General features: G+C 42.1%; 5 protein-coding genes across 5 annotated transcripts; 2 read left to right on the forward strand and 3 right to left on the reverse strand.

Annotated features, from left to right (window-relative positions):
• Window positions 1-3351: 3351 nt before the first annotated feature.
• On the reverse strand, window positions 3352-5268 carry F4817DRAFT_355182 (subtilisin-like protein). Its single transcript, XM_049305628.1, has 6 exons — window positions 4903-5268; window positions 4659-4844; window positions 4515-4607; window positions 4070-4451; window positions 3978-4015; window positions 3352-3918 (listed from the first exon to the last, which is right to left on the reverse strand). The coding sequence occupies exons 1-6, from the start codon at window positions 5176-5178 to the stop codon at window positions 3727-3729; spliced, it is 1167 nt and encodes a 388-aa protein (XP_049153370.1). The 5' UTR covers window positions 5179-5268; the 3' UTR covers window positions 3352-3726.
• Window positions 5269-9357: 4089 nt separating this feature from the next.
• F4817DRAFT_355186 (uncharacterized protein) lies at window positions 9358-10521 on the forward strand. Its single transcript, XM_049305629.1, has one exon. The coding sequence runs from the start codon at window positions 9794-9796 to the stop codon at window positions 10313-10315; it is 522 nt and encodes a 173-aa protein (XP_049153371.1). The 5' UTR covers window positions 9358-9793; the 3' UTR covers window positions 10316-10521.
• A 102-nt stretch (window positions 10522-10623) lies between these two features.
• On the reverse strand, window positions 10624-11901 carry F4817DRAFT_362915 (uncharacterized protein; the record flags this gene model as incomplete). The annotated part of the gene is made up of 1 exon (XM_049306584.1): window positions 10624-11901. The coding sequence occupies one exon, from the start codon at window positions 11899-11901 to the stop codon at window positions 10624-10626; it is 1278 nt and encodes a 425-aa protein (XP_049153372.1).
• A 2774-nt stretch (window positions 11902-14675) lies between these two features.
• Window positions 14676-16568, reverse strand: F4817DRAFT_321624 (uncharacterized protein; the record flags this gene model as incomplete). The annotated part of the gene is made up of 1 exon (XM_049301304.1): window positions 14676-16568. The coding sequence occupies one exon, from the start codon at window positions 16566-16568 to the stop codon at window positions 14676-14678; it is 1893 nt and encodes a 630-aa protein (XP_049153373.1).
• Window positions 16569-17374: 806 nt separating this feature from the next.
• Window positions 17375-19283, forward strand: F4817DRAFT_363932 (Homocysteine S-methyltransferase; the record flags this gene model as incomplete). Its single annotated transcript, XM_049306694.1, has 3 exons — window positions 17375-17404; window positions 17733-18650; window positions 18712-19283. 3 exons carry the CDS (start codon window positions 17375-17377, stop codon window positions 18850-18852), a joined length of 1089 nt encoding a protein of 362 aa, XP_049153374.1. The 3' UTR covers window positions 18853-19283.
• Window positions 19284-19456: the final 173 nt, after the last annotated feature.

Raw genomic sequence — 19456 nt, forward strand, 5'->3', positions numbered from 1 at the left:
AATTATTATATTTAAATATTTTATATAAAATTTAATATTAAATAAATAATTAAAACGTTAAAAATTTTTAAACGTTAAAATTTAATATATAAAAAGGTAATATTATATAAATATATAAAAAAAATAAAAAAATAAATTAAATATATTATTAATTTTAAATTATTAAAATTAAAATTATTTTATATATTATTATAATATATTAAATCATTATAAATATAATATTTAATTTTTTTATTATTAACAAAAACATTAAAAATCTTTATAATATAATATAATTTTAAACCAAATATTTTTAAATATTTTACTTATAATTTATAAATATAAATACACGGACTATGCGTTACGTGGCGTAAACGGGCGTAATTTACTTCGAAAATATCTGGTTTAAAATCACTTAAAATAATAAAAAATAATAATAAAAAAAAAATTTTAAAAAAAAAAATAAAAAAAAAATTTAAAAAAAAATTTTAAAAAATAAATATAATAAAAAAATTAAAAAAAAAAATAAAAAAATTTTAAAAAATTAAATATAATAAAAAAAATTAAAAAAAAAATTTAAAAAATTAAAAAAATAAAGAAATTTAAAAAAAAAAATTAAAAAAAAAATTAAAATAAAAAAAAAATAAAAAAATAAAAAAATAAAAAAGAAAAAATTAAAAAAAAATTTAAAAAAAAAATTAAAAAAAAAAATAAAAAAAAAGTTTTTTTTTTTTACAAGGTAACCGCCTTTAAGACTTAAAAGTTTAAGCGGTTTTTTCGGAAAAATTTAACGGACAATTTTTTTTTTTTTTTTTTTTTTTTTTTTTTTACCCCCCTTTTTTTTTTAGCCTTTAATCCCTTTTTGGCCTTTACTTTTCATAACAAAATTTCGAGACGAATTAAAAGTTTACGACTGTTTGTCGATGAAATTTTATAATTATTTTGTAAAAATTAAAATAAAATAAATATATTATAAAATAATTAACTTTTTATTATAATATAATAATATTTTTTAAAAGTTTAATTTATAATTATTTTATATTAATTTTATAAAAAATAAAATATATAATTTAAAAATAATATAATTATTTTAAATTTAATATTAAAATATTATTATAAAATTTATTTATAATTATTTTATAAAAATTAAAATTTTATTTTATAAATATTTTATATTTTATTATAAAATAATTTTATAATATAAATTTAATTTATATTTATTTAATTAAATATTTAAAATATTAATTAATATATAAATTAAAATATAAATTATTTATTAAATATTATTTTTAATTAAATTAAAAATTTAATAAATTTAAATAAAAATTTATATAATATTTTATTATTTTTATTTATTTTAAAAATATTAAAATTATATATTTTTAAAGTTTAATAAAAAAACGGTTAAAATTAAAATAAAAATATAATTTGTAATTTTTTATATTTTTTAACGTTTTTTTTTTATTAATTTTATTAATAAAATAAAATAAAATAAAATAAAATAAAATATTAAAGTTTTATTTTTTATATAAAAAAGCTTAAAAAAAAGGAGGGGGGGGGGATTTAAAAAAAAACCACGGGTAAGATTTAAACTTACGTTTTTATATAAAAAAATACGTATTTTGACTTTTTTCTTAAAAGTGGGGAATTTGGTAAGACCTGTTATTTTAAGAAGATGTACTTAATAAAAAGCTTTAGAGCTGCGCACGGACGAACTTCCTATCTCGAAAAATGGCCAGGCAAAAAGATCGTCTAACAATATCCCTCGTAAACTCGGGCATCCACATAGAAACCGGGGTACGGAGTACTTTCTAATGTCTCCACAGTCGTGAAAAGTACCTGTGTACACGTAGGAAAGAGAAAGAAGCTGTGACTCGCGAACTCGTGATATTTACTTTAGGTTATAAAGGTATTAATCTTCTTCATGCTGGCTTTATATTTAGGTATTATTGGTTTGTTGGACATAAGGCATATGGGACATGGCTCATGATATAGTTGTTTTTCTTTCAAATATTTAAATTCAGATTTCGTCATAACTACATGAACAAAGTCTACGAAGACTATCAGCTAATTGTTTTTCAGTCATCATTTTGAGAATTTCTTAATGGATATTTATTTTGGGTTTCTAGAAAGATTTAAAGATATTTAAATCGTTCAGAATGTTGCAGTTCAACTCTCGACAATAGCACCCCTAAGGTCATCCCCCTTTTCATAGCATAGGTCATGCGGCTACCAGTCCCGTCAAACAAGCTGGAGTAACCCGAAAGCACTTTAATTTCATCCACTCAACGTCTTTAGATGCTGTGAAGGGTATTATATAAGATTTTGAAACGCTAATGGGTTAAGAGTGAGTATGGTCAGTATTTAATAGGCATCTGTTAGGGTGGAATAAACTACTAAGTAAGGATGCGGAAGTACAATTTGAAATTCGAAATAGCATCTTGGTCTCACCTCGTAACACACTACTGGTAATATTCATAACACATGCTGAAAAAATACGGTATATAAGCAGTATGAGTGCGTTCATTGATTAACTGGAGTTCTTCATGAATGAAGGGGGAGGCCTGACTTATATACACATTATTGCTAAGATAGATACCTCGTACTGTACCTGACAGCAGTTCCCTTGACCACTCATTTAAACAATACATACCCACAAATTGCTTCCTTCGACAGTGATGTATGTTTTCCATCTTACTCAAGCTAGTATGTCTTGGGAAATATTCACTTAGCCTTCGAAATGGAGTCACAAAATCACTTTGGATTCCTTTAACGATATATTTCTTAACGGCCGGTTTAGTCTTAACTCTATAATCAGTTAGTTAGCCCCTATTTATTTGTCTTGTTGGTAGCATAAATACATGTTCTAATACCATTGCTTATATATGAGCACTTTAGGATATTCTAATCGCCCTATCCGTAATGCTCTTCTGTGCCAAGAATTAGTATGAATGGGTGCGCAAGTTCCGTGTAAAATCTGCGAGGTTTTCTAATGTACGTAGTGTGGTCGTTCCTGTGTAGGGGTGTCGTGCTCGCGAGGACTCGTCATCCTAGAATATAATGATTCTACGTTTCTTAATGGCTGGGGTCTTTGAATTGTCATATCCCGGTGGGAGATTTACCTTACTTATTAATTTGTACGAAACATGTCCATCTCCCTGTGATCGCTGATCCTAGAGCTAGAAATCCCGAATAAGTTGCGGTTCTCCGATATATCCTGAATGTCGGCTCCAACGGCGCATGAGTAATTCCCACTTATATTGGAGAGCATCAATCGCAACATGGCTGCCGTGTTCCAAACATCCACTCATTTAGGTACAGTATGTATACTCGATTTGCGGGGAATCTCACAAATATTTCAGGGGTTGAAGACACGGGCGAGGAGACGAGTTTCTCAATGTATTAGTCAATTATTCTGTCGCGGCTAATTCATATGGTAGATGCAAATCATACTCCAAGAGATGTAACCAATGACAGTGTATATTTCTACCCTTCCTAGGCTATACGAATAGCCGTGGAGATGAACCATGTCCCCAAACCCACAGGTTCCCGACTTCGAACTATTGTGTAGCATTGGTTCGGGTTGAAGCTCTGAAAGCTACATGCCATCCTCAGTAACTAGAAAACAGCAATCGGTAAAATATCGGAGCCCAACAATATGAGGCTATCACCACCACCACAGTCCCATGCAAGCATCATTAAAGCAATCCTATTATAGAATAGCCACTAAAATCCCTGCACATCCCCTTATGAAGGAGCGCCGTTGTATGCCAACTTGTTGACAGTGCCGGACGGAATGCTAGATAGGATGCCGCTGCTGGCAATAGAAGCGATGTAGCTGCAAAGCTCCTGGGGGCTCTTCGTGCCCTCGAGGGCTAGAAGGTAGGCACCGAGACCAGTAATGTGGGGGGTGGCCATGGAGGTTCCGGAGATGGTGTTCTAGGATGAAAATTAGTTTAAGCGCCCAATGTAGCAACCAGACTAGTAAATAAACTCACAGTGTTTCCGTTGTTCCAGGTGGAGAGGATAGAGCTGCCTTTTTAATTTGTTAGCACAGTCAATATTTAGCTCATAAGGTTGGGATAAATACCAGGGGCGAAGATGTCAACCACAGATCCGTAGTTGGAGTAGCTGGCACGAGCATCAGAAGAGGTAGTAGCACCAACAGTGCAGACGCTGGGCTCAGAGGCGGGCGAGGAGTTAGCAGCATTCTGGTTGTCGTTACCGGCGGCGACAGCCAAGAAGACGCCAGCATTGATCATAGCCTTGGCAGCGCTGTTGATCGAGGACGAAGTACCACCGCCAAGAGACATGTTGGCGACGGCACCGGCCGGGCAGGATCGGGTCTTGACGTCGGAGGTAACGTAGTTCATGCCAGCAATGACACCAGAGGTAGAGCCAGAACCGCTAGAGTCGAGAACCTTGACAGCGTACAGCTTAGTCTTCTTCGCAACACCGTAAGTCTTGCTGCCCTGTTAGGATGAAAATGGTTAGCGTGTCGAAAGGGCTTGCCTCAGGGATAGGGGGTTTATTACAATAGTGCCGGCAACGTGGGTGCCGTGGCCGTTGCCGTCAGAGTTAGAGCTGTCGGCGTAGTTGGCTAGGAAGGTAGCGCGACCCTCGAACTCCTTGAAGCGTTGTTAGTAAATATCAGTAGGAGTCCCGCGAGTTATGCATACCGAGTGCGTAGTGTAGATACCAGTGTCGATGACGTAGGCGCAGGTGTCAGCACCGGCGCTGGAGTCGTAGACATAGCTGCTGCTGCTGCCAGTCTTGTGGGATAGACGCGCAATACCCCAGGGGGCGCTGCTCTGGGTGACATAGGCGTTGATGCTCATGACAGCATCCTGCTCGATGAACTCAACCTGCGAACTGGTTAGATCTTGAGTGGGCCTTGATAAACGGGTCTAATGTGTGACTTACATCGGGGTGGTTTTGAAGTTGCTCGAGATGATCGGCCGTCAGGGACGAGGCGAAGCCCTTGAAGCCCTCGACGTTGTAGACGTGGTCAGCATCACCCTGGAAGGTGCCCATGGTCTCGTCGAGAGCCGTGATAGCGGCATTCTCGTAGAGCTTGACGATGTACTTGCCCTCGATGAGCTGAGATCCTCGGGGCTTGATGAGGGGAGCCGGCGCGGATCGCTTAGCCGGGGCAGCGAATGCCAGAGGCAGGAGAGCAAAGAAGGCGGCGGTACGCATGTTGGAGCAAGTCAAGGTGGAAGTGCTAACTTCTAAGGGGTAAGGGTATGAATCTGAGTTGCCTGTGAGTGATGAGGGACAGAATCTCTCCTCAAGTCGAGGGCATCGCCACTATTTATCATGGCGAGGACTTCATCTGAGCCTCGATATATCTCGTGCCCGTCGATCATGACCTTCCTTGGTAGGAAAGTCGCAGATCTCCTATACGGCATTAGGGTCTTATTCGGCGATATAGTCGGACATGCTAGATGACGATGTAGTTTGTAATAAGCGGCCCTCCAGGAAGTATTGGCCAGCGGTAGTGAGGGGACCCTGATGACTTAGGCGAAGCTGTCTGTACCTTATCAAGGACCCTTGCTCTTCAACCGCCCTGCAGCGCCAACATGACATGCAGGATGAGATCCTAACGCTATCATGGGCTGGGGAAGCGCGGTAGTTAGTAGAGCTTGTTTCCTAGGGATGAAGAGGCACTGTTACTTTTCCGCATTTGTTAGGAGGGATTGGCGGCGGGTATAAGCTCTTGGGACATCTGGGGTCTCTAAGCTCTCCAGGGTTAAGGTCGTAACCCATGACTTAGAGCCTAGATCCGAACCGGGGATCGGAGCAAGGATAAGGTCAAGTAGCCCCAGGATATGGTGGATTCGGGCGGCCGGTTGCAACAGAGGCTAAGAATCGAACCCAATAGCGTGGAGAAAGGGAATCTATCAGGCAGTATCATGATGTTGTATCAGACATCTGCGCCAAGCCGTTGCTTTTCTCGCGAGAAGTAGTCTTGAGCTCACGTCGCGTGGTGCCCAATGGGCGGCCTTCCTAATCCGGTAATTAGCCCCCCTTATGCCCCCTTATGTTCTCCTTATCAATGCCCAGAATATATAAAGGGCCAAGAAGCCAAGACTGAGCTTGTTTCTCGTTCTAGATTGCACATAGTATCTCGAGTGGAATTCCACGGCAAGTCCAGCAGGCTTTTATATTATATTACAGGTAATACGACATGATGTGATCAGCTCTTGCTGCCGCAATTACCGAGCGGTCGGCATTGACAGCAGCAAGTTCGCAGGTTTTCTCATACATAGAAATATATACTAACTATACCTCAGAGAGTATAACGTTATTCGTATTCATTATGAGCGATCAGCAACGCGCAAGTTGATAAATAGCCTCTATCAATGAGCAAGTCATGGGCATATATAACGTGATCAATCTCTAATCTCTAATATATTATACATAACTTCACTGACCTATCCGAGTATCGAGTTTGGTACATCACATCTTATAAATTACCTACCTAGCTTATATAAGATCCCGTCCGAACCAGGGACTAATTACTCATCGAATGCCGGGACGGACTAAGCCGAAAACTACGGAGGAGTCCCCTCGGCGATCACTTGCAAGTACCGCGCCTGCCCCGCATTACGACGATGCTGTATTAGGTATGCTGTATAAGACGCCTCAGCGTCTAACAGACAACTCGCAGTCAACTTGCAGATGCATGCATCATTCATGTACCAAAGACAGGTGTCGTGCGGTAAGTTGATAGCGCATGTGACAATACACGGCAGCATGGCTTTGGACGACCAGCCCTGAAATCTCCAGCAGGGCTTCTTCCCCCCAGCCTCCCCCTGTAAACATTCGAGTGAAGATCACACCCTCTTCAAGTAAACTCATAAACCCGTCTCCAGTCCGAACGGTATCCGGCAACGTGTGCCGCCAGGTCCAGATTCAACTCAGCGTTACCTACTACACAACCACAACAACTACAATAATTTTGAGAGATGCCATCATAGCTATCGTAAATAAGGGCCATAAAGGCACCTCAATAAATACCTGTTAGCTCGATTACACTCTCCTAGATATTTAGCGCTGTACGAAATGCCGCCGCGTGCATCAGCTACCATCATAGAGCTCGGTACTAATTCCGGCCAATTCATATTCGTTAGGGGGGAGAATATCACCGTCGGACGGACCCGTCTGACGTGCATCATCATTCCTAAAGTTACAGGCGCGAGGCTCTCGAGATACCCTGCTTTCCCCTGTTTTTCCATCGATCGGAAAATAGAATAGCGTCCCACGAGTCAGCAGCGTAACCCCGAGTGCGTGCCTAGATCTCTAGACGATCCAAACAGATCACAAGCCGACGATCCGCTACCTTCCCGAATAAGGTCGAACTCCCAACCCCATGTTAACGTACCCCATATAGTTCGATACATGCATCTGGAAGGTAAACATTTTTACTAGTTGAAATTCAAGCCGAATTTTCCGCATTAATGCCATCATCGAATGTTCGGTATAGTCTTTTTGTATCTTGGGTCGGTCACTACGGACATGGTCGATGCAACGATGCTATTCACATAGACTCGAGGAAGTTGGTAGTTCCACAACGCTTGGGCTAACTTACATTGATGCTACGTATTTTGATCCCATGCTTCCTCTGTTTATCGAGCTGTTACGTTTCCTATTGAGCAAAGTCGGGGAGAGACGCTTCTTATCGTGCATCTAGTAAAGGCCGGCCGGGTTCCACATGATAATGCATTGAAGCCCAGAGTTTCCAAGTCTTCCAGTTACTTCTGCCTATCTAGGTATATTCTCATATTAGGGAGAATGATTCTTCGTGGCCCAGAAGATGTCATGTCCATTCTATGTACATGTGTAAGCCTACTCCAAGATGTCTTAATTCCACGTTATGTATGACTTCTCCACTGGTCATAGCTTTTGATATAGTAAGGAACAAAATATAACTACTAATGATCTACGGAGATTTCTTCGGCAGTATGAATGACAGTACGAATTTATGCAAGGAGATGATAGGTAATGTGGTGTGGTTTGTCTTACCAGGTTTTTACAATCGGAATTAACTGCACCAAGGTAGATAAGGTACGGGCCTAAACTACGACGTAAGTAGCATCCGAAGTAAACGTTTCCTAACCATATGCAAAAGACAAAAATATGAACTGCATGTATGTATGTAGGTACCTATATATGTATGTAAGGTAGGAAGATAACTCGATGGCACTAGCAAGGTCTCACAAAGCGCATCTTTAAACCTGATTGGCCAGGGTTGCTTGCAGCTTTCCATGATAGGTAATTACTAAGTCTTACTTGAGCATTGATTGGTGCTACTCCTTGCAGCTCTATAGTGGGGAATTATCTGACCTGTCGTACCTCGGAAGCACAAGTAGATATGATAACAGTCAAGTTGGAATTTTATTTTAGATGAACCTACCCCAACACACGTGTTGAAAAATGCAATACAATCACATAGGGGACGACCAAGGAGGCGAGTGGCAAGGTTTTACTATTACATCAAAAGTATTTACTCTTAAACTCTTACTTAATACATTAGCGGGTGGGGGGGGTCTATTGACATAATGTCAGCAATGGTGATAAGGTGTGGACATAATGTCGGTGGTGCGCCGCTTAAGAATCAGTCCCCTAGCTGATTGGCTAGTATGCATAATATAGTCACCCTTAAGGGTGATTATATCCAAAATATCAGGATAACCAGGTCTGAAATAGCTACCGTACGTACACGATTATACCTTATTGTAATTGTATTGCTTTCGAAATACTGATATATTAGGAAAGAGTGGCCTTTTAAACATCGTCACCAACGGTAGTCACGGTCACCTAATCGATATATGTCACGTACGAGACTATGTCAGGCCAGGTCATTGTCACCACCCAAGGGCCTAATAATATTAAAAAAAAAATAAAAGAATAGAAGGTCTTGTAATCTATTAAATTACAAGGCCTTCAACATACTTATATATACACAGCACAGGCATAAGCACATGTAAAAGTCAATTGAAAAGATTACGTTGAATTACTATTACGAGATTACGGGCTACGTGTTTTACCATTACACTACGAGGTCATTACGATTACGAATGATTAAAGTTTACTATATTGCAGTATATATGCATACTCCAGGCCTTTATTTAACCTGTATATACCCGGGGCTGACATTATGTTGAATATCTGACATCGTGTTGAATTCCTGACATCGTTGTGGACATAGTGGCTACCTGGACATCGTCAACAGGCCTGGCAATTACGGCGAAATAGACAGTACCTCTGACATAATAAATACCTTGACATACTGTCTATTAGTACTGACTTGTAAGTACCTGCAATGAAATCGGTACAACAAGCCTTGCTGACATTGTATCGACCTGTTGACATGGTCTTGACATAGTGTAATTATGTAATTATACTGACACGTTTGCTGACATAATGTCAATAGACCCCCCCCACCCGCTAATGTAGTTATATAGAAATCGCCTCGTTCAAACCCAGAACAAAGCTTCTGTTCATTAACAACCAGCAACTTTATGAAAATTTTACACAGTAGCTTTTATATCAAGATTCGTATACATTACATCACGTTTCGAAACGTATGAAATGATTTCAAACAGCGGTAGGCTTCGGGAAGATATGAGTTGATACGAAACTTGTCTTTCGTATAGTTTAAGTATATCATGTAGGTTAAGCTACTGGCAAATATTTGTTCTCAGTCATTATATTCCATCATTCACAACGAATAACACACCATATCATACTTCAAATTTTACTTTAAAAGTCATACTTATCAAAGCAAAACCACAACCCGTCAATCAAGATGTCTGTTGATAACGAGGACCATACTGCAGATATGTTGAAAGGAGGGTTGATTGTCGGTGGGACTATGATTGGTATCGTTCTTTGTTTTGGGATAATACTGTGTTTTCACGACTGCTACACTATCCGCAAGGGGGCTAAACTATTGAGAAGGTCGGCTCATGCGGAACAGTTCACGCAAGACCTCGAAGCTCAGACGCAAGCCCACGAACAGACTTCGCAACCACCACCGCGGCCCCACGACGATGATTTCTCAGGATTCGATTTTTCAACCAGTACCTACTCTGGTACGCAAGTACCCTCTCAGCCTACTATACCTGAGCCAGCTCATCGACCTGTGCAAGAGCCTAATGGTCGTCCGACCATGCAGAGGCGGCAGACTGTTGATGATACGACAGGCACCCCAGAGCTGCGAAGAAAGCCTGCATTTACCAACATAGCCAAAGGGGAAAGATCCCCAAGGCCGTTACTTGCACACCCAGATGAGTTTGAACTCGAAGACGTTGATATTCGTAGTACCTAAGTAATGAGGTGAGTTAATCCGCTTCTAAGCGATTGCTTTTTAGCTACTTTAAATAGAAAAGAAGCAAAAGAATATGTAGAACTATCCATAAGGGGTTTAATGTGGTCGTCAAATTCGTAAAAGGGCCTGTTTATAAGAAGATGTGTGTTGAAATAAAGGGCTTTGATTTTATAGGGACGGAACTCCTAGCTAAAATAAAACTTGGCACTCAAAAGTTGAGATAATTATTATCTGAAATTATTCCAATGACATTCTGTCCCCTCGACTAGTTGTGCATATAATACCCTAATTTACTTCTGGGATATTTCCTAACGCTCATCCACTACATCGAGTAATTCTCCAGTTTCCCCAACGCAAAGTAGTATATCATCGACCCACTCCAAGCGAAGGCATAAAATGGCACCTGCCTGGCGATCGCTTTTCCATGTCGAGGATGTGTTCCATAGTGTCTTTTCGATCTTATGGCGCAATTCTCCCGCTTCTGATGGCCTCGGATATGCCAGCCGAAGAACAAGCTTTGGACGGCCATCTTGAAGGCGCAGAATGCATTGGAATCGTCCACTGACGTCGGTCTTCATGGCGTCGCTAGTGATATCCTTCAATGTAGACCAGTCCAAGATAGTGTTGGCAACCTTGATCTTGGTCGATGCTTTGCCGCAGTACTTGAAAATTCGAGAACCGTAGTCTACCCATTCTGCAATGTCGCCGATAGGATATCGTATTAGAGGTTGCAGGCGGCGGATTAGATGCGTGATGACAATATTTCCTTTAACACCAGTTTGTTTGATAACAGCACCATCATCCGTCACTATTTCCACGACTGCAGCATAATCGCATACCCTATATATCGGGTTGATATCCCGGTCAATCATAGTTGGAATGGCACCTGGAAAACCCAGGGGGCCTAGCTGAGGTTTGTCGTACAGCGGCGCATACAGTCTAGCGTTCGGAAATCCAGCATGCAACGACCGGGTAATATTCCTGGGCACGGTCTCTCCAAGGTATAGTATGGCTCGTACCGATGGCAATGTGCTATGCCTTTCGCCAAGGTGCTCGCTAAGCCGAAAGATGTTGGATAGCGATCCGAATACAACGCTGGGTTGGAATCTTTCAACTTCCTCTGCAATATTGTCCACTGTCTTGTCGCTTGATATAAACAGTTGAACTCCTGACTCTGGGGTAAGCATTCCACTGGATGTGTTTACCGTATCCCAAAAGCCGAGATGAAGGTCATGGGGGCTCATAATATTCGCAATACGCTCTCCTCTCTCAAGATCAAGAATTCCTTGCCATAAAATAGACTTAGCCCTAGAGAGCTTGAATTCCTCTTCCCTTGATAGTTGGACAGTCTCAACCTTGTTGCTAGGTCCGCCTATACAGTAAATATTCCCGGCGGTGAATGGTCCGGTCATGACACTAGAAGGGTCAGTTCTTGCCGAGTTCCAATAGTCATCTGGGTAGATGATTGGCACGTCCTCTAGATCTGGCTCATCCTGCTGCACTGATTGGTATAGCCGCTTGTAGTACGTCGAGTTGTCGCGGGCGAAGACAATGGCCTCTTGGGCTTTTGAGAACTTCTCGTCCATAGCTTAGAGATAAATGTTGAATGATACGAAATTGGCAAAAGGTAGTACATTAACTGCAACTTAGAGAATTCTCCAGTATAAAAGAATTTTAGAGGCATTAAATGCAAATGCGTACTTGTGTAGTTCCCAAGACGTGTGCTGTATCCAAACCAGACACTCATTCCACACTGATACTAACATTAATGCGATACACGTCATGGATATTTTCCTAGTCACCTTAATTATCAAACATAACAACTCAGGAAACATGACTGGAGGCCACCGAATAGTTCAGCTAAATCCAAAGGCTCGGATTTAAAGTATCATACGACATGTAAATAACAAGTGAGTTGATAATTAGATTTTCAGGCAAGTACCTAGGTATCCAAACGTAGGCGCTTTTAACCAGCTTTCGAACAGTTTTAAGGGTGGCAAGATTTGCTTGCAATACTTATTAATACCTTAGGCGTGATTCCTTTCATCTCTAGGAATAAATTAGAAAATCGTCGCATGATGAAGTGAGAAGGCCAAGCGCTCAAGAACTAAAATAAATAATAAGAAATTAGAGATTCTACCCTATAATAACCATGACATCTAGAATAAAAGAGTAAAGTGTTAGATCCTCATATCTACTGGAAGTCCCGTATCAACTAATGTTTGTAGCTTTTCGTACGCGAAGATACTTTTTTCGTATGTCGTTCTCGCATTGTAGCACATCAACCTGCCATGATAGATCCAAACTCATGATGGGTGCCATTTAATTATCCACACTGTACCAACGACAATGGCAAGGTTCTCCGTTAAACATAATGACACATTGATGAACGACCTAGAAATTTGTGACAAGAACTCTATATTAAGGATTAGTTAATAGAAACAGCTGCTAGAAGTTTCAAGGGATAAATTCATAGATATAACTTTGGGCTAGGAGTAGTCACTATACTTCGTACTTATAGCTTAAAATCTATTAGGTATCTGTAAGTAGAAAGGAATATTTCGCATTGCAAGGACCTTTAAGTGTATTGCGTAGTGTTGAACTTTGGAGTAGATTTCCGTTAAAATATTATTTTAATTATGTTACTCGCCTGGCCCCAGAAACCACTAAGTTATGTACCGTTTATATAGTGGTAATTTTCAACGATTCGGTAGGATATATGGTAGATTATGATTTAGACTGATCCTCTCGTTATTCAAATCAACGACTGAGACGTCGAACACTCGGTTACTCCAAAATTTATCTATCAGGGTAGACTGGATCATAACTGGCGGGTTGCTACGTATCCAAAGGTGTGCTAATATTGGTAATGATGTCTCATGTTTAGGATAACAGTTGGCAGAATCTCAATTATTAGCCTATAATGTGACTCCTTTTCATAAACACATTGATAGCTTAAGCGTACGGGGAGAAAGGGGAACGAGAGGTCACATAACAAGCATGCAAGCACGATGAGTCCGTAGCATCCCCATTACACAACTCCTCCGTGGAGATTTTCATTCAGCTCGAAACTAACAAGCTGCTATGACAGAACGGAACAAGACCAATGTTCTCATACGATCTCTTCATAGCAAGTTGAGCTAAAATAATAGTTGAGGGTTAAGGACACTATAGGCAATCGCCATGTGGAACTTCAGGCGGCTGGCTTTTATAACATAGCGTTATTTAACCTACTATTGACGCGTAACATGGAAGATCCGTCTTACAAGGGAGTTTCATCGCTAACGACTCGGCTACGTACCGTCTAGAACCACATAAATAATCGCCGGCACGTGGTGAACGACGCGGCACATTGCTGCATTTGACTATACCAGGTAGTATATCCACCATAGGTACATAGTAGGCCCACAATGTAGGCACTACCGCCTAGGTGCACGTAATTAAGGCGAGGAGGCTAGTTTAAGGTTGCGGTCTCGAATATTGCTAGAGCCTAGATGTTTGTTGTCCCCTGACCAAGTGGGGAGCTGAAATCCGTTAGCAATGTATGAAGGCCCACAGAGTCTAGATTCCGATACTACAGAACGGGAATGAGGAATAGAAATATATGGATAGAGGTATGTAGGTAAACAGAGGAAATTTTCATTGGTTCATTATTCGCCTAATTTAATGTGAGAATGAGTATGAGTATGAATAGGTATTACAAAGCATCATAGGTGTTAATACGCCCACGTCGTGAGACGCGTTCCATCTGATGAGAGAAAACAACTGGGGAATCAAAATTCGTGGAGAAGATCGTCATAAAAAGTGACCAGTCAGACCGTTTTTGTGACTGGAGCCAGATCAGCCGCCCATTATACTCGAAATGCCAAGCGGCCGGCAGCCGATTCCTGTCAGACAAAATGTCTGTCCGGCATATAAAATGTAATAGAATAAAATCTGTTACCAAATAACCTTTTAGTGGTATAGCGGTTGTTCGACAATTAAGAGTCTCATACGCTTAATCTCGATTGAGCGAGGCAGGTAGCCGTACAAACGCTGTACTACTATTAGGTGTGTCGGATCACCTGCAACAGATGCCAAAAAGCCTCAGGGTTCGAATCAACGTGCAAACAAGAGCCTAAAATAAATGCAAATAACATGCTACAGGCTTGGCCGTTCTCGAACGCCTCAAACCTGAGGGGGTGTGTCAGACAAAATGTCTGTCCGGCATATAAAATGTAATAGAATAAAATCTGTTACCAAATAACCTTTTAGTGGTATAGCGGTTGTTCGACAATTCCCCCCCATTGGAAAATCGAAAGGAACAAATTCAAGAAAGGTTAGGATATCAAAAAAGAAAAAGAAAAAAAAGATCGACTCGTTAAGTGGCCGCGCCACTGCCGCTCGGTCCACTTGATACTGCATCTGCGTGCTTTTTACCTGCCAACTCCTTGATCCGCCTCGGCTCCTCAAGTAGGTCCCACACTCTCTCCTTTTTACTCCTACGTCCTATTTCTCCAGATCGTTCCATGTCTTCGAGGTCACTGATGTCGTCGGAGCTGAACGAGCTCGCGCTAGGGCTACGGTTCAGCACCATGTTAACCGTGCGGCCTTCCCTCTTCTTCACCTTGACCTGGGCCGCCTTTAATTTCTGGTCTTCCGGATCATCGCACGCTAGTGTCACGATATCTAAGCCGGGAAAGTTACGTTCTAGCAGCTTCTTCAGATCTGGTAGCACCGACTTATCAGGTCGATAAGTACCACTATCGTTGTCAATGATCAACTGGTAATACTCGGGCCTAGTCGGTGGAGGCTCTTTGGGTGGTCCGCCCTGTATGAGCTCTTCAGGATGAGTAGACTCGCCAGGTTCAGGATCCTCGGTTACCCTAGGTTTTTTCAGCCTACGGATAAAGAACTCTCCGGAGCAGGCGATATATATGGCGGCGTCACTATGCATGGTGTGTTTACTGAGAAGGTCGATACTAAATTCCTTTCCAGTTTCTGTGAACCTCATGATTCCATCTAGAGTAATGACATACGTGAATATCCGCCCAACTTCGTCGTAATGTGCCATCTTCAGGAATTGAAGACTAGCCTCCTCTGAACACGGCTCGAACGTACCAAAAAGCGTACCCCTATCGAAATTGTATATACGGTGGTGCTGGTGGTGAAGAGCCTTGTTCAAAATCTTACCGCGTAGGCCCCTACTCCTGAACAAGAGGCCGATGATGGGCCGGAATTCGACATATCTATGGTATAGTTTTTCCGGGACCGGACCGGCAAGCTGGATTTCGTTGGCCTGGAAATCGTACTTCTGAGCCCTCCTTTCCGCCTGCTTGCCATTGTCCTGAGACATAGATGCCGCCGCATTCGCATCATTGTCATTTGAGTCGTTAGTCTCGTCTTTATTCACTTTTATGCCCATCATCCGGCCTATCATGGGTGAGAAGTGCTTGAAGTAATAGGTTGGACCGACGGTATACAGCTGGCCGTAAGGCGGATCCGACTTGCCTAGAACAACAGCACTTACATATAGCCTCGGAGTTAATGAGACATCCTTAGCGAACGCGCTCATGCAGGCCTTAAGAATGTAGGCACGCTTGCTACCGCTGCGTTTCTTGACCTCAAATTCTTTGGCTTCGGGTCCGAAGCCCTCCCAATCCTCATTGACACGATTGACTAGAATGGTTACGTTGCCTAGTCTATCGTTGTGGTCCGGCCAGTCCTCGTCGTATAAACGGCACTTCAACTTGAATCCAGATGATGGGACATTGGCTACAATCCATTCCTGTTCCCATTGAGGTTCAAGAGTCTTCCTAACCGTGCGCGTCCGGTAGACGAGATCTGGGTCTTCCTTATGTCTCTTGGGTAGTGAAGTTGTTAAGGTGGCAGTTAGAAAGGGATCCGACGATCCTGTACCAAGGTCGGCAGCAGGCAGATTCTCGGCGCGGTGAAATGTAAACTTCACGGTATAACCCGGGGGAGCATCAGGGATTGGGGTAGGATCAAAGCCGCCGGGAGGCTTAGTTTTAGTCTTGATCTTCTCCTTTTGCTCCTTAAATTTGTGCTTGAATGTGCTGCTATGAGGAACAGGAACGCCTAGCTTCTCATTATTGGCATCAGGACGCGGATGGGCTCCGTCTTCAGGGGTTGGATGGTCGTCGGAGACCTGTCGAACATTTTTCTCATCATTGACCCCGTTAGCGCCCTCTTGCGACACCGGGTCTTGGCTATGCGACGTCGAATCGGCCTCCCCTCCGACGCGAACAGACATGTCGAGCAAGAGAATCGTTGAACGCTACCTAAAGCACTTAATGCCGAATGATGTCAAGGGCGGTACTTTCTGTCGGGTTGTCTGCAGGCTCCGAAGATAGGAGCGAAGGCGGACGAAACCGTCCTGTTCGTTAAGTCGCAAGATCCTTGTTATGGTTCGTTGGTTCGAAATTCCGAAAAGGAAGTGCGATGATGGATGCCAAGGCGGCGGTCGTAGTTTGGAGAATTGCTTGGTAGTGTGCTTGGTAGTGGTGGTGGGCTTGCGCTTCTCCACAGGACTCGAATGACAGACTCCAGAGGGACAGGAACTGATAAATAAATAAAAAGTAAAAGGGAGCTTATTTCTGGGTCGCCCTCACCTTGCGAAGATGACGCTGGACGACAAAACGTTCGAGATTAACGGCGCAAGGCTTAATTATTGATGATTATAATTGGAGAGAAGAGAAGAGAAGATGGAATTGGAAAATTGAATTCATTTCCGCGACAGCGCGTCAAATGTGTTTTTTCTTACTTTCTAGGAATCGTACATGTATGTAAGTAGCAATGCCGCTTTGCCGGTTGGGTTCTACCCGTCAGCATCAGACATGTACCAATGTACCCATATAATATCGGGATTGTACGCGGGTTACTGTGGCTGTGAAGATTGCAACATACGAAGTAGGTCATAAGCTAACGGATAACTAAAGCTTAGCCGGAGGCTTTGAGCAGATCAGACCAATCCATTGGTAATGATCTGTTCAAGATGCATGTCTAGTGCCGGGAATTCCGTTGATCCTCTCCGAAAACTCAATGCATTCAGGTGCATCCATGTGGCGTTCCTGGGTGTTCCCTGCCAATGTGAGTGCCCGCTTCCAGGGCTGCAGGTGCCCAGATGAAGGCCTTGCACCTTTCAAGGCAGCCAAGGTTCCCCCACGATGCCGACCTTCCGATCTCTTGAAAACAGTATACACGTGATACCTACATCATGTGTGTCTTACGCGTCTAACTTACTATTTCAAGTTGATGATTCGTCAGGAATTAGCCTATTCGCTGTCTAGTCTTCGCTGACATCGCCAATGGTGGACTAGCTTCTCTTCTCAGCTTACCCTACTTGAACGCTACCTATATATGGTATATGATATATCTATGGGAAGAGTTCCGCACGGAAAGTAACAAGATGGCACAGGACGAGCTTGCACCCGTTTTGTTCCTCGATGGAGGGCTAGGAACATCTCTCGAGGACAAGTTCGGCGTCAAGTTTGATGAAAATACTCCGTTATGGTCGTCTCATCTTCTTATTAGTGATCCCGAGACCCTCCGTTCGTGCCAGAGAGATTTTGGCAGTATCCCCGTCGATATATTGCTAACAGCAACATATCAAGTATCTGCAGAGGCCTTCGCACGAACCAAAACTCCCGATCATCCGCTGGGTATTTCCCGCGATGATATTGTACCTTTCCTTGATGTTGCTGTTTACATTGCCGAGGAAGTCAAGGTGCCCAATGCTCATATTGCTCTAAGTCTCGGGCCTTATGGAGCGACCATGGTTCCAAGTCAAGAATATGGTGGTAAATACGATGCGGAACATGACTCACTAGAAAAGCTTCTCAATTGGCATAGGGACCGCTTTCGATTATTCGACCGGATCGATCGCCTTGGATCTCGTATTGGATTCATCGCATTCGAAACTGTCCCCAGACTAGATGAAATCAAAGCCATCAGAAAGCTCTTCACGCGTGCATCACCAAATGATTTTAATACGTCTTCACTTCTCTACGGGGATATCCCATTTTGGATATCTTGCGTCTTTCCTGGTGATGGATACACTCTCCCCGATGGTAGTTTTGTCGATCAAGTGGTCGATGCGCTCCTGAGCTCAGACTATTCGGATATTACCCCATGGGGAATTGGCATCAATTGCACAAAGGTGGCCAAGATCGCCGAACTGGTTCATCTGTATGAAAGTGCTGTTTCTCGATTGGCAAGTACTGGCAAACTCGAAACCCAACCTAGCCTGGTTCTTTATCCTGACGGAACCAACGGCGAAGTTTACGACACCACAACAAAAACTTGGCGCGCACCAACTAGCCAACCACTTCCCATGGTAAGTGCCACTCGGGGCATGATTATGCAGTCTTAAGAAAGGGGGCTAATTATTCATTCAGTCCTCGTGGGAGCGCCAAGTTGCTGACGTGGTCGTCCACGCTCGAAATCAGCAGTGCTGGAGGTCTATCGTGGTCGGCGGTTGTTGCAAGGCCAACCACGACAACATTAGAAGGCTTCGTGCCATTATTCGCGGTACCTAATTAGTATCATCAAAGCTACCCCCAATCAAAATCCTCGTCCGACATTCGGCTATGTTCCGTTATGAGCATTGTTAATAAATACTATAAACATCGGGATTGCTATAATTTCCCCTCGTTTCCTATCCAAGGAAAGAGAGCAGAGCCGGTACAGAGCCGCAATCCAATCAACTGGTAACATCTATTTTCCTCGAGATATAGTAAACCATGTGTCACCTTGTACGAACGAGAAAGTTGCCATGCATACCACATGGAACACTACCAAGACCGCACATGCCCTTGTTCTTTGTCGGCTTTGTTTTTTTTTTAGACAAAGCGAACAGATGGCCGACGGCTACTAACCATAATAAGAACTGAAATCGTGATCGATATATTCCATATCCCGATATACCGTTACTGATCGACAATTCACTTATTTTATTCAGTACGTGCCTGGGTATTTCCTTATGTTTCTTTTTGTTACGTTATGTTTTACCGCTTATGAGCTTCTGCTTCCGGGTTTCGAGCTTGATAAGTCGTGTGAAACATCATGTTTTTGTTTTTTCTGATCGAGGCCAGTCAAGTATCAAAACCTCTACCCGCAGCTCCGCATTTATGTGATATTGGA

Source organism: Daldinia loculata (assembly GCF_022478755.1).
Source record: "Daldinia loculata strain CBS 113971 unplaced genomic scaffold F4817scaffold_132, whole genome shotgun sequence".
In the NCBI taxonomy this organism is placed as follows: domain Eukaryota; kingdom Fungi; phylum Ascomycota; class Sordariomycetes; order Xylariales; family Hypoxylaceae; genus Daldinia; species Daldinia loculata.